The sequence below is a fragment of the Dryobates pubescens genome, chromosome 36 (genome assembly GCF_014839835.1).
Source record: "Dryobates pubescens isolate bDryPub1 chromosome 36, bDryPub1.pri, whole genome shotgun sequence".
Classification (NCBI taxonomy): domain Eukaryota; kingdom Metazoa; phylum Chordata; class Aves; order Piciformes; family Picidae; genus Dryobates; species Dryobates pubescens.
Window position 1 is genome coordinate 5,864,890 of NC_071647.1, and position 14,821 is coordinate 5,879,710.

The window sequence follows — 14,821 nt, forward strand, 5'->3', positions numbered from 1 at the left end:
AATGACGAGGGGGGGGGGGTGGGTGGGAGGGGGGCAGGACAGACAGCCCCCACCACCCCCCCCTCCCAGTTCCTATGGCAGTTTGGAGGCACCACTGGCCCGGGGGGCAGTGCCAGCCCCCCCTGTCCTGCAGGGACACAAGAGGGGACATGCATCAGGAGGTGGGGGGGGGACACACATGCAGTTCCGGACACCCACCCCCCACCCATAAGGCAGGGAGGTGAATGGCAGTGTCATGGTGGGGGCAGGGGTGGCAGGACAGCAGAACCCCACGTGGCAGAGCTGGGTGGCACCAGAGGGGGCATGCAGGGGGAGGGTCCCAAGCACATGGGGACCCAGATGACACAGGTCTTGCCCCCATGTTCCCTCCCCGGGCAGGGCACAGTGGGGCAGCAGTGGGGACCAGGGACAGGGTGGGATGAGAGTGGTGGGATGATGGTGATGGCACGGGGAGGGGGCTGGCAGGAGGGGGTGGTGGCAGGATGGGGTGGTGTGGCATGAGGTAGGGCCTGGATGGGATGGGGATGGGATGGGATGGGACAGGATGGTAGGAGAGGGTGGTGGTGGGCTGGGAGGGCCTGATGGTGGGCTGGGGGAGGGTAATGGTGGGCTGGGGGAGGGGGGTGGTGGGCTGAGGGCGATGGTAGTGGACTGGGATGGTGGTGGACTGGGGGGGGATGGTGATGGGCTGGGGTGGATGGTGGTGGGCTGGGAGGGCTGGTGGTGGGTTGGGAGGGGATGGTGGTGGGTTGGGAGGGGATGGTGGTGGGTTGGGAGGGGATGGTGGTGGGCTGGGAGGGATGGTGGTGGGCTGGGGGGGGGTGGGGCTGGGGAGGGGGGGTGGGGCTGGGAGGGAGGTGAGCTAAGGCAGGGCAGGATGGTGTGGCTGTGGCTGGCAGGCATTGTAAGGGGATGTGACAGCAGTGGATGGGACCATGGCAGGACAGGCTGAGAGCAGCGCACCCCCCGCTCCGCCACACCCCTGGGACGTGCCCCCCAAGGCCGCGGGCTCCCCCCGACCTCCACTCACTTGACGTTGAAGACCATCAGCGGCCGCTCCTCCCGCTTCTGCCAGGGGCTTTTCCGGTCGCCGCCGTCCTCGGCTCCGTCGCCCGCCTCGGCCATCGCCTCCTCCTCGGGGCTGGTCAGGGAGTCCCGGGGGGCTTCGCTGGCGCTGCTGCGCCCACTGCCCCCTCCTCGCCGCCCCCCGCTGCCCGCCTCCAGCAGGGGGGCCAGCGAGCTGTCCTCGGGGGAGGCCACGGGCAGGGGGGGTCTGGTTCCGCCGTCCTCGCCGCCGCTAGCTCCGGCCGGCCGCGGGAGGCGGGCGGGGGGCGCGGGCCCGGGGCCCCTCTCTCCTTGCAGGTCGATGTAGGAGTGGCGGACCTGGGAAGAGCGCCCGTCCAGGGACACGAACCAGGCTCGGGGCGGGGGGGGACCCCCCAGTTCCAGCAGCTGCTGCCCCGCCAGCGCCTGCAGCTCCCCGTTCAGCTGCGCCACCGCCGACCCGTCCAGCAGCACCGGGATGGCCACCGAGCCGCTCACCGGCTGCGGGGCGCGGGCGGCGCCCCCCCAGTTTTCCCCTTCCTCGAATGGTTGCCCAGAGGATGGGGGGGGCTGGGGGGTGGCCGTCGCCACCATGGCGGAACCGGGTCCCCCTCCCACATCGTTTTCGGGGGGTCCCTCCGGTTCCCCGGGCGCCAGGCGCATGTAGCGGGCGGGGATGAGGAGGGTGGGCATCACCCCCCGGTACACGTCCTCCGGCCCCCCACCCCGGTCCAAGGGGCCGCAGAGGAGGAGGGGACCCGTGGGGGCCAGCGAGGGTGGGCGAGGGGGGGGTTCAGGCAGCGGGTGCTCGTTTGGCTGCCCCCCATAACGGGCAAACACCGTGGGCGAGGGGGGCCGGGGAGGGAACACGGGGGTCCCCCGGGGGTGCTCATCTGACGGCTGCAGCCCATCCACCGAGCGGGCAGCCCTGAGGCCGAAGGCTTCGCCAGGACGCCCATAGTCCTCCGGGGCGGGGGGCTGGCGGCGGCGGGGGGCCAGGGTGGCAGCAGGGGTCCGGGGGCCGGCACGGAGCTGGGGCGGTGCCGGCGGTTGGAAGAAGTCCGTCCGGACCGCGGGGAGGTCGCGGGTGGAAGGGGGCAAGCCGGGGGTGGGCAGGTCGGTGTCCCCCCCCGAGGAGGCTGTCTCCAGGTGGCTGCCACCGCAGAGAAGGTCCAGCTGGGACACCGAGGTGGCCTGGTCCCGGCGGGCAGCGTCCAGCGGCCCCGGCAGGGGCAGCTTGCGGTGCTGGGCGCGCGGCTTCAGGCACCGGCGCCTGCGGGAGATGGTCCTGGGTCACCCCACGGAACGGGGGCCCGGGGGGGGTCCAGTCCCACTGGAGGTGCTGGAGGAGGGAGCTCCCAGCCAACTATAGGACACCCCGGGGGTGGGTAAGGGGTGGTGGGCCCCAAAGTCAGTTATAAGGCTCCCAGAGGGGGTGCCAGGGGTGGTGCTCCCCCCCCCACCCCGAGCAGCTACAGAGGGCTCCCGGGTGGGGCACCAAGGGGTGCTGCCCCCTCCAAAGCACTCAGGGGTTCTGGGGAATGCTGATCCCCTCACCCCCCAAGGGCACACAGTGGTGCGGGGGGGGTGGTGCACCTCCCTCTCCCGAGCCAGCTTGGGATGCCTACAAGTGCCAGGATGGTGGTGCCCCCTCCCCCATAGCCCAGTGTAGCCCAGCATCCAGGGGGTGGTGCCCTCCCCACAGCCAGGGGTGCCAGGGAATGCTTCCCTCACCACAACCATGGCCAGCTATGGGACACCCCAGGGTGCCAGGCAGGCAGTGTCCTCCCGTGCCCAGCTGTAGGGTGCCAGGAGGGTGCTGCCCCCTCCTCCTACCCAGCTGTAGGATGCCCAGGGGTGCCCCGCATCCCCCTGCCCCCGGAGCCTCAGGGGTGGCAGGGGGTGGTGCTGACCTGCAGTAGTAGATGAGGAGGCAGAGGAGGATGAGGACGAGCAGGGCCAGGGCGCCCAGGATGGTGAGCAGGAAGATGGTGTGGTAGGTGGTGATGTCCGTCACGCCCGCTGCCATCGCCACCAGCCCTGGGGCACAGCACCCTCAGGCAAGGCACAACACCCCCCAGGCTGCACCCACCAGCCCCACACAGGGTGGGTGTCCCCTGCAACCCTGCACTGCTTCCACAGGCACCCCCTGCACCCAGCAAGAGCACCCCAGGGGGCTGCACCCCCACAGCACCCCATGGGACGAGTGCCCTCCTGCACTCTGGGGTACTTCCATGGGCACCCTCCCCACCACAAGAGTACCCCAGGGGGCTGCACCCACCAAGAACACCCCAGGGGCTGCACCCCCTAGCACCCCATGGAGTTGCTGTCCCCCTGCACTCTGGGGTACTTCCATGGGCACCCTCCCCACCACAAGGCTGCACACACCCCATGGGATGGTTGCCCTCTGCCACCCTGAGCACCCCACAACTGCACCCTAGGGGCTGCACCCACCAGGATCCCATGGGATGGGTGTTCTTCACCCTACCAGTCCCCCCCCATTGACCCCGGGGTGCACCCACAAGAGCACCCCAGGGGCTGCACCCACCAGCACCCCGCAGGCTGGGTGTCCTCCTCCAGCCCAGGGTGCTGCCATCTCCTCGCCGTGTGCCAGGGGAACCCACGGGGGTACAGAGGCTGGGGGGCACCCGTGGGGGCTCCCTACCTGTGTTGGGAGAGGGCAGAGCTGCTGCCCAGTATCCCAGCTGGGAGGAGACGAAGGTCCAGTAGAGCTGCCGGCCCTCCTTCCGGATCAGCCCCGTCCCGTTCCGCACCCACAGCCCTGCGGGCACACAGGATGGCCCGGGCCGGGCTGAGACCCCCAGGCTCATCACCCTGCTGCAGCCACGGGCAGACCCCCCCCCGACTCACCACCTCCCCCTGCTGCCACCCCCAGACCCCTCCAGACTCATCACCTCCCCCTGCTGCCACCCCCAGACCCCCCCCCCGACTCATCACCTCCCCCTGCTGCCACCCCCAGACCCCCCCGACTTACCACCTCCCCCTCCTGCCACCCCCAGACCCCTCCAGACTCACCACCTTCCCCTGCTGCCACCCCCAGACCCCTCCAGACTCATCACCTCCCCCTGCTGCCACCCCCAGACCCCTCCAAACTCACCACCTCCCCCTGCTGCCACCCCCAGACCCCCCCAGACTCACCACCTCCCCCTGCTGCCACCCCCAGACCCCCCCAGACTCACCACCTCCCCCTGCTGCCACCCCCAGACCCCCCCCAGACTCATCACCTCCTCCTGCTGCCACCCCCAGCAGGAGCTGTGCCCCCTCCCCTGCCACCCTGACCCCTGCCCCAGTGCTCACCGCTCTTGGGGTCAAACCTCCAGGCTGGCACGCTGGTGGCCACCAAGGGCACGGCGTCGGGGGCCAGGGGGACAGACAGATGGACAGGGCCGGCCAGCGGCACCTCGGTCCCGTTGCCGGTGAAGAGATGGACGCTGAGAGCTGCCACCGGTGCCAGCTCCAGCCAGGTGGCATTGGCTGCGGGGCCAAGCGACAGGGGTCAGAGATGACCTCAGGGCTTGTCCCCCACCCCGGGTCCCCTCCCCGTACCGCTGCTGTCCTGCTCGGCCCCGAGGAAGGCAGGGAAGGCTCGGGCCAGGCCGGGGCCGGTGGCGGCGGTGAGGGTCGCGGCCAGCTGGCTGTAGGTGGAGCTGCGGGGGAGCCGAGCCGCCCGCCGCGGGAACTGCGCCCACGGCTGGCCCTTGGCACCTGGCGAGGGGCAGACGAGCTGGGTGGCAGCACCCGCAGGTGACGGCGGTGCCACCCACAGCCCTGCCCTCCACGACCCTGCCCTCCACAGCTCTGCCCTCCACAGCCCTGCCCTCCACAGCCCTGCCCTCCACGACCCTGCCCTCCACGACCCTGCCCTCCATGACCCTGCCCTCCACGACCCTGCCCTCCACAGCCCTGCCCTCCACAGCCCTGCCCTCCACGACCCTGCCCTCCACAGCCCTGCCCTCCACAGCCCTGCCCTCCACGACCCTGCCCTCCACGGCCCTGCCCTCCACGACCCTGCCCTCCACAGCCCTGCCCTCCACAGCCCTGCCCTCCACGACCCTGCCCTCCACGGCCCTGCCCTCCACGACCCTGCCCTCCATGACCCTGCCCTCCACGACCCTGCCCTCCACAGCCCTGCCCTCCACAGCCCTGCCCTCCACGACCCTGCCCTCCACAGCCCTGCCCTCCACAGCCCTGCCCTCCACGACCCTGCCCTCCACGGCCCTGCCCTCCACGACCCTGCCCTCCACAGCCCTGCCCTCCACAGCCCTGCCCTCCACGACCCTGCCCTCCACGGCCCTGCCCTCCACGACCCTGCCCTCCACAGCCCTGCCCTCCACAGCCCTGCCCTCCACAGCTCTGCCCTCCACGACCCTGCCCTCCACAGCTCTGCCCTCCACAGCCCTGCCCTCCACAGCTCTGCCCTCCACAGCTCTGCCCTCCACGACCCTGCCCTCCACAGCCCTGCCCTCCACGACCCTGCCCTCCACAGCTCTGCCCTCCACAGCTCTGCCCTCCACGGCCCTGCCCTCCACAGCTCTGCCCTCCACGACCCTGCCCTCCACAGCCCTGCCCTCCACAGCCCTGCCCTCCACAGCTCTGCCCTCCACGACCCTGCCCTCCACAGCCCTGCCCTCCACGACCCTGCCCTCCACAGCCCTGCCCTCCACAGCTCTGCCCTCCACAGCTCTGCCCTCCACAGCCCTGCCCTCCACAGCTCTGCCCTCCACAGCCCTGCCCTCCACAGCCCCGCCCTCCACGACCCTGCCCTCCACGGCCCTGCCCTCCACGACCCTGCCCTCCACGGCCCTGCCCTCCACGACCCTGCCCTCCACGACCCTGCCCTCCACAGCCCTGCCCTCCACGACCCTGCCCTCCACAGCCCTGCCCTCCACAGCCCTGCCCTCCACAGCTCTGCCCTCCACGGCCCCGCCCTCCACAGCCCCGCCCTCCACGACCCTGCCCTCCACGGCCCTGCCCTCCACGACCCTGCCCTCCACAGCTCTGCCCTCCACGACCCTGCCCTCCACGGCCCTGCCCTCCACGACCCTGCCCTCCACAGCCCTGCCCTCCACGACCCTGCCCTCCACGGCCCTGCCCTCCACGACCCTGCCCTCCACGACCCTGCCCTCCACAGCCCTGCCCTCCACGACCCTGCCCTCCACAGCCCTGCCCTCCACAGCCCTGCCCTCCACAGCTCTGCCCTCCACGGCCCCGCCCTCCACAGCCCCGCCCTCCACGACCCTGCCCTCCACGGCCCTGCCCTCCACGACCCTGCCCTCCACAGCTCTGCCCTCCACAGCTCTGCCCTCCACAGCCCTGCCCTCCACAGCCCCGCCCTCCACGACCCTGCCCTCCACAGCCCTGCCCTCCACGCCCATCGCTCACCTGGGGATCCCAGGAGGATCTGGACCAGGTCCTCGTAGAGGATGAGGGTTGCAGGGCGCTCCGGCAGCAGGTAGAGGCTGACGGAGGCGTAGACTGCAAGGCAGGGGGGGACATGGTGGGGACGACCCCCAGAATACCCCAGCCCCCCAGGGTGGGACGGACTGGGGAAGAGGCAGAGGGTGCTGATGGGGAGGGGGGTGAGGGGTTCTGTAGAGCAGGTGGGGAGGGGGGGAATGGGGCAGCAAGGACATGGGGACAGGCATGGGGACACCCCCTGCACACCAATCCTGGTGCACAGCACAGGCCCTGCACGTCCATGTCCCCAGCCCTTGCACAGACCAAGCACCCCAGCCTTGCACCCCAGCCCTGCACCCCAGCCCTGCACCCCAGCCTTGAACCCCAGCCTTGCACCCCAGCCTTGCACCCCAGCCTCGCACCCCAGCCTTGCACCCCAGCCTTGAACCCCAGCCTTGCACCCCAGCCTTGCACCCCAACCCCTGCATCCCAGCCCTGCACCCCAGCCCTGCACCCCAGCCCTGCACCCCAACCCCTGCATCCCAGCCCTGCACCCCAGCCCTGCACCCCAGCCCTGCACCCCAACCCCTGTACCCCAGCCCTTGCACAGACCAAGCACCCAGCCTTGCACCCCAGCCCTGCACCCCAGCCTTGAACCCCAGCCTTGCACCCCAGCCTTGCACCCCAACCCCTGCATCCCAGCCTTGCACCCCAGCCCAAGCACCCCAACCCCTGCACCCCAGCCTTGCACCCCAACCCCTGCACCCCAGCCTTGCACCCCAGCCTTGCACCCCAGCCCCTGTACCCCAGCCTTGCACCCCAGCCTTGCACCCCAGCCTTGCACCCCAACCCCTGCACCCCAGCCTTGCACCCCAACCCCTGCACCCCAGCCCTGCACCCCAGCCTTGAACCCCAACCCCTGCACCCCAACCCCTGCACCCCAGCCTTGCACCCCAACCCCTGCACCCCAGCCCTGCACCCCAGCCTTGAACCCCAGCCTTGCACCCCAACCCCTGCACCCCAGCCCTGCACCCCAGCCCCTGCACCCCAGCCTTGCACCCCAGCCCCTGCACCCCAGCCCCTGTATCCCAACCCCTGCACCCCAACCCCTGCACCCCAGCCTTGCACCCCAGCCTTGCACCCCAGCCCTGGCACCCCAGCCCCTGCACCCCAACCCCTGCACTCCAGCCCAAGCACCCCAGCCTCTGCACCCCAGCCCCTGCACCCTAACCCCTGCACCCCAGCCTTGCACCCCCTTGCCCCTCCATGCACCACCCTGCCCTGGCACACAGCCATGTCCCCAGCTTCACCCACCACATGTACCCCCAAACCTGCACACATCCCATGCCTCTACCTCCCCCCATTCCTGCACCTCCCCTCCCTGCACCCTCCCATCCCTGCCCCCCATCTTTGTGCTGCCACCCCCATCCCTGCACCCTCATTCCCACATCCCTGCCCCCCATCTTTCTGCACCCCCATCCCTTCACCTTCATCCCCACCCCCACATCCCTGCCCCCCATCTTTCTGCACCCCCATCCCTTCACCTTCATCCCCACCCCCACATCCCTGCCCCCCATCTTTCTGCACCCCCATCCCTTCACCTTCATCCCCACCCCCACATCCCTGCCCCCCCATCCCCACATCACCCCCCCCTCCCCTCCATCTTTGTGCATCTCCACCCCCTGCACCCCAACCGTGCACCCTCCCACCCCTGCACCCCAACTCTGAACCCCCATCCCTGCCCCCCTGTGCTTGCCCCCCAGCCCTGTACCCCCCAGCCCGGCGCTCCCACGTGTCCCACCCCCCAGCAAGGTGACCTCATCGATGCTGTGCTGGCCCTGGGCACAAGGGCTGGCACCCAGCCCAGGGTCCCTCCCTGCCCCCCCCCCGCCCCAGGATGGGCGACTTCAGGGCCACCAGGGCATGGCTGTCCCCTCCAACGGGGATGGAGACCCCTGAACACCCCTCTGAAAGAGACCCTCCCTCCCCCAAAGCCTTTTGGGGTTCCCAGGAAGGGATTGGGGTCCCAGGAAGGGACTAAAGGTGCCCAGTAAGGGACTGGGGGCCTAGGAGGGACTGAGTGCCCCCAAGAAAGGACTGAAGGCCTCCAGTAAGGGATCAAGGACCCCCAGCAAGAGATTGGAGACCCCCCCCACCCCCACTCCCCAGGAAGGGAGGAATGAGAGACCCCATTAAGGGCCTGAGGATCCCAGTAAGGGACCAGTTTCCCCAGTAGGGGGTCAGAAGCCCCCATAAGGACCCAGCTCCCAGGGTGAACACTCAGGGATCCCCCACAAGGGTTCAGAGCCCCCTCCCCCCGGTTGAGCTGAGGTCCTCATAAGGGCTCAGAGCCCCCCCAGTAAGGTGCTGGGATCTCCCCTAAGTGTTCAGAGGACCCCAGCAAGGGATTGTGTCCCCCCCATGAGGATTCAGAGCCCTCCCACTAAAAAGTTAGGATCCCCCATCAGGGCTCAGAGCCCCCCAGTAAGAGACTGGGACCTCCTATAAGGGCACAGAGCCCCCCCAGACCAGAATTGGGATCCCCCAGCAGGGCTCAGAGCCTCCCAGTAAGGGACTGGGGCACCCCAGCAGGGTTGGATGCCCCCAAGTAGGAGTCTGGGGCACCCCATCAGAGCTCAGAGCCCCCCCCCCCAGGAAGAGTCTGGGACACCCCAGCAGGGCCGGGTGCCCCGCAGCTGTGCCCCAAGGGCTGACGTCCCCTGCTGCGGGGGCTGGGGTCCCTGCCGCGGGGGCTGGGGTCCCTCCGTGGGGGCTGGGGTCCCTGCCGGCCGGCGCTGGGGTCCCTGCCGCGGGGGCTGGGGTCCCTCCGTGGGGGCTGGGGTCCCTGCCGGCCGGCGCTGGGGTCCCGCCGCGGGGGCTGGGGTCCCACCGCGGGGGCTGGGGTCCCTGCCGGCCGGCGCTGGGGTCCCTGCCGCGGGGGCTGGGGTCCCTGCCGGCCGGCGCTGGGGTCCCTGCCGCGGGGGCTGGGGTCCCGCCGCGGGGGCTGGGGTCCCGCCGCGGGGGCTGGGGTCCCTCCGTGGGGGCTGGGGTCCTTGCCGCGGGGGCTGGGGTCCTGCCGCGGGGGCTGGGGTCCCACCGCGGGGGCTGGGGTCCCTGCCGGCCGGCGCTGGGGTCCCTGCCGGCCGGCGCTGGGGTCCCTCCGTGGGGGCTGGGGTCCCTGCCGCGGGGGCTGGGGTCCCTGCCGGCCGGCGCTGGGGTCCCGCCGCGGGGGCTGGGGTCCCTCCGTGGGGGCTGGGGTCCCGCCGCGGGGGCTGGGGTCCCTGCCGGCCGGCGCTGGGGTCCCGCCGCGGGGGCTGGGGTCCCTGCCGCGGGGGCTGGGGTCCCGCCGCGGGGGCTGGGGTCCCTGCCGGCCGGCGCTGGGGTCCCTCCGTGGGGGCTGGGGTCCCTGCCGCGGGGGCTGGGGTCCCTCCGTGGGGGCTGGGGTCCCTGCCGCGGGGGCTGGGGTCCCTCCGTGGGGGCTGGGGTCCCGCCGCGGGGGCTGGGGTCCCTGCCGCGGGGGCTGGGGTCCCTCCGTGGGGGCTGGGGTCCCGCCGCGGGGGCTGGGGTCCCTGCCGGCCGGCGCTGGGGTCCCTGCCGGCCGGCGCTGGGGTCCCTCCGTGGGGGCTGGGGTCCCTGCCGCGGGGGCTGGGGTCCCTGCCGGCCGGCGCTGGGGTCCCTGCCGCGGGGGCTGGGGTCCCGCCGCGGGGGCTGGGGGCACTCACGTGGCAGCTTGGTGACTCTCCAGGGCACGGAGGCAGGGACGTGGCCGCGGCGGGCGGCGGTGACCAGCACCCAGGTGCCCAGGCGGTAGGGCACGGGCAGGACGCCGCCGCCCTCGTGGTCGGTGGTGCCAGCCGCCAGCGAGCTGCGGTTGCCGAGGACCTCCAGCGCGGCCTGGGCCAGCGGCGCCAGCGTCCCGCTCTCATACACCTGCACCCTCAGCAGCACCTCTGCGGGCACACGGCGGGCACGTGGGGGCGGGCACGGGGCACCCCCGCGCCCACCGCTGCCCCCGCGGGTGCCCTGCAGATGGGGGAGGGGGAACCACGGCGGCAGGCAGCGGCACCCACCCCAGGGGGGCGTGGGCAGCACCCTGCTGGGCTGTGGGCAGCACCCCAGTACCCTACGGGCACCATGCCAGTGAGTCATGGACAGCACCCTGGTGGGCTGTGGGCACCATCCTGGTGGGCTGTGGGCATCATCCTGGTGGGCTATGGGCATCACCCCCGTACCCTATGGGCACCACCCCAGTGAGTCATGGGCAACACCCTCGTGGGCTGTGGGCACCATCCTGGTGGGCTATGGGCATCGTCCCAGTACCCTATGGGCACCACCCCAGTGAGTCATGGGCAACACCCTCGTGGGCTCTGGGCACCATCCTGGTGGGCTGTGGGCATCACCCCAGTACCCTATGGGCACCACCCCAGTAAGTCAGGGCCAACCCCCTGGGGGGTCATGGCCACCACCCCAGCAGAATGGTGGCACCCACCCTGGTTGGTCACCAGCACCATCCTGGTGGGCTGTGGGCACCACCCCAGCAGGGTGGCCAGACCCACCCCAGGAGATCATGGGCACCACCCCGGTCATGGGCACCACCCCCGTCGTGGGCACCGCCCCTGTAGGGTCACAGGCACCACCCCAGCAGGTCATGGGCACCACCCCTGTGCCACTCTCTGTGCCCCTGGAGTGGGTGGGTGGGGGATGCCCTACACGGGTGGTGGTGGCACCCACTTGTGGCGCCCCCTCTGCTCCCTGCAAGGGCCCACTGGGTGCCATCCCCCCCCGGGGGCACAGCTCACACATGAGTTTGAGGCTCTGCACCCCCCTGAGCCCCACCAGCCCCCAGGCCCTGAGGCAGGGTGAGGCTGGGCACGGCTGGGGGGGGCAGGGGACACACCTCACCCCCTCTGGTGCCCCCAGCCCCCCCCTGCTGGCACCATCCTGCGCATGAGCCTGCAGCCCTTGGCAGCCATCCCAGCTCCGGCGCCGTCACCCTGGCAACGACCTCCTTCATCCCGGGCCCCGGGCGCCCGCAGGACCCTGTGGCGCCCCCCCCCGGCAGCATCCCGCACCCCGAAAGCGCCCCCATGGCACTGCTGGCAACCCAACACCCCCCCCACACCCCCCCCCCGCTCCAGCCCAGATGTTGCCCAGATGTGGCGACGGGAGAAATCTGCAGCAGCTGCTCGGGCGGGAGGCTGGGGGTGGGAGGGGCTGTGCGGGCATGGGAGGGGGACAGGCTGGGGACACCCCCACACGGGGAGGGGACAGCTGGCACCCGGGGGGCAGGAATGTCCCTGCGGCCACATGCCGGCCGTGCACAGCTGCCAGGGGACAGCTGGTACCAACGGCCGCCCCCCGGAGCCCTCCCCAGAGGGGGGGCCAAGGTGCCACCCCCGGTGCAGGGAGCACAGCCTCCCCCCTCCCCACTCTCTGCCTCCATGGGCACAAGCTGCCACCACCACGGGGTGCCCAGAGGGTGGCACGGCCAACACGGGGCACGCTGGCAGCCCACTGGCTTCCCAGCTCTTCCCAGTGTGACCCCGTGGCACCAGGATGGGGGGGGGGGGGAGGGTGATGCCAGGCCCTGGGGTGGCAGCAGGACCCAGGCATCCACTCTTGTGCCCTGTCACCACTGCCACTCCAAAGGGATGGGCATGGTGATGCCAGCCAGCGAGCCGAGCCAGGCAGCATGGGGATGGGGCCATGCCAGGGTCAGGGACCCCCTCACCCAGGCACACCTCACCCAGGCACAGGGGCACTGCCAGGAGGTTTGGGGTGCAAGGGGGGGAGGTAACAAGGAGCCCCTGGGACCCCATACTGGCAGGGGGCAGCCCAAGGACCACCCTGGCTGCTGGGGGCAGGCAGAGCTGCCTGCAGTGGGGGACCCCCACACCCTGTCCAGGATGCCCCCCCCCGCATCATCCTGCACCCCTGGCTGCAGCTCAGGACCCCCACCCACCCTCCTACCCTCCTGTACACCCCGGCCTGGGACCCCCACCCATCACCCCGCATGCCTTGGGCTGGCCAACCTCCACCTTCATGCATCCCCGAGCTCTGCCCATGACCCCCACCCACCCAGCTGCAGGCCCTGGCACTGCCAAGGACCCCCACCCACCACCCTGCACCCCTTGCCCTGTAACACCAGCCCCCCCCCTTCCCACACCCTCGAGCTCTGCCCAGGACCCCCACCCCCCTTTCTGCATCCCCTGGCCAAGGACCACCCTCACTCTCAAGCACTCTGTGGCTCTGCACAAGACCCCCACCCCCCATCCTGCACCCCACAGCCTGCGACCCCCCCCCACCCCCAACCTTCTGCACCCTCAAGCTCTGCCCAGGAGCCCCCCACACCATCCTTGCCCCCATGGACCACAGCCCCGACCCCTCATGCTGCAACCCTTGGTGCTGCCCAGGACCCCTACCCACCCTGCTGCACCCCTTAGCCTGGGACCACCCCCACTCTCCTGCACCCCCAAGCTCTTTCTACAGCCCCTACCCACCCAGCTGCAGCCCCTGGCACTGCCCAGGACCCCCACCCACCACCGAGCACCCTACGGCCTAAGACCCCCACACATCCTCCTTGCACCCTTGGGTGCTGCTCAGAGCCCTCACCCACCCTTCCATTCTCCCGCACTCCCCGGCCTGGGACCCCTCCCCTCATCGTGTCGCACCCCCTGGCACTGCCGAGGCCTCTTCCTCACCCCCCAGCACCCCTCCCCCAGCACCCTTTGATCGCCGGTGGCCAGACCGGGCCGGGGAGGGGGGAGACGAAGGCACAGACCGGGGCGGGGGGGGACACAGACAGACAGACGCGGGGGGAACACAGACGGACGGACGGAGACGGATGGACAAAACCGGGGAGGGAGGCGGTGTCGGGGTGCGGGGGGGGGGGCCGGTTCCCGGTGTGCCGGGGGTCGGGCAGGCGGGGATGGGGGGATGGAGGGGTCGGGGGGGGGGGTGCCGGGGCGGGTCCCCCCGCAGCCCCCGCACACAAAGGCCGCTGGTTCTCACCGTGCGCTCCCGGCTCCGCCGCGCCCCGCGCCCGCCGCCCGCCCGCGGCCAGCAGCAGCAGCAGCAGCGGCAGCGGCGGCAGGAGGCGGCGGGGCCGCATGATCGCTCCGCGCCGTTACCGCGCCATGCCCGGCCCGCCCTGCCCGGCCCGCTCCGCCCGCCGCCGCCGCCGCCGCCGCCGCCGCGGGGACCGGGCTCCACCTGCCGGAGCCGCCGGGCACGGCCGCCCGCCCCGCCCCGCTACCGGCACCGGCAACGACGTCCACCCCCGGCACCGCCCCGGACCCCCGAACACACCCCCGGTACCGCCCCGAACCCCGGGACTCGGCACCGGAACCGCATCCCGGGACTGATCCTTGTACCGGCACCCGCCCCGGCAATGGCACCGACCCGCCCCGTCCCGGTACCGGCACCCCAACACTGATCCCGGTACCGGCACCCACCCCAGTACTGGCACCGGCTCCTGCCCCAAGCCGGTACCGGCATCGGCATCCCGTGACCGACCCCGGTACCAGCACCGACCTCTCGTACCGGGCCCCGGGCCCAGCATCCCAGGACTGACCCTTGGCACCACAGCAGCATCCTGGCACTGCTCCCGGTACCGGCATCCACCCCACACCGGCACCGCCCCCCCCCATGCTGGCCCTGGCATCCCGACACCGAACCCAGTGCCCACACCGGCAGCCCAGGACCCATTCCCCGGTACCAGATCAGCATCCTGGGACAGGTCACCGGTACCAGCACCAAGCCCCTGTACCCACACGGTGTCTGGTGCCACCCCGAGCCACAGGACACAGACTCGGTACCGGTACCAGCATCCTGGCACTGACCCTGGTGCCACCACCAGCCCCCAGGACCCGACCAGCGTCCCGGGACTGAGCCCAGTAACCAGCACTGGCACCCAGTGTCCCAGCACCAGCATCCCAGGACCCACCTGTGGTACCACCCCGAGCCCCACTATCAGACTGGCACTGCAGTGGCATCCTGGGACTGACCCACAGGTCTGCCACCCACCCCTGGCACCACCTGAGCCACAGAACTGGGACTCAGGACCAGCACCAGCATCCCAGTACCCATCCCCTGTACTGGCACCCAGCACCCTGTACCAGCACCAGCATCCCAGTGCCCATCCCTGGCACCAGCACCAGCATCCCAGTACCCATCCCCTGTACTGGCACCCAGCACCCTGTACCAGCACCAGCATCCCAGTACCCATCCCCTGTACTGGCACCCAGCACCCTGTACCAGCACCAGCATCCCAGTGCCCATCCCTGGCACCAGCACCCACTCCCATTACTGCCTCAAGCCCTGGTATCAGCCCCAGTGCTATGCTGCCACTGCCCTGGTA

General features: G+C 71.5%; 1 protein-coding gene across 1 annotated transcript; it reads right to left on the bottom strand.

Annotated features, from left to right (window-relative positions):
• Positions 1–29: 29 nt before the first annotated feature.
• On the bottom strand, positions 30–13,657 carry FAM171A2 (family with sequence similarity 171 member A2). The gene is made up of 9 exons (XM_054176975.1): positions 13,474–13,657; positions 10,185–10,412; positions 6,448–6,540; positions 4,612–4,770; positions 4,363–4,539; positions 3,710–3,826; positions 2,958–3,084; positions 1,031–2,317; positions 30–127 (listed from the first exon to the last, which is right to left on the bottom strand). The coding sequence occupies exons 1-9, from the start codon at positions 13,571–13,573 to the stop codon at positions 73–75; spliced, it is 2,343 nt and encodes a 780-aa protein (XP_054032950.1). The 5' UTR covers positions 13,574–13,657; the 3' UTR covers positions 30–72.
• Positions 13,658–14,821: the final 1,164 nt, after the last annotated feature.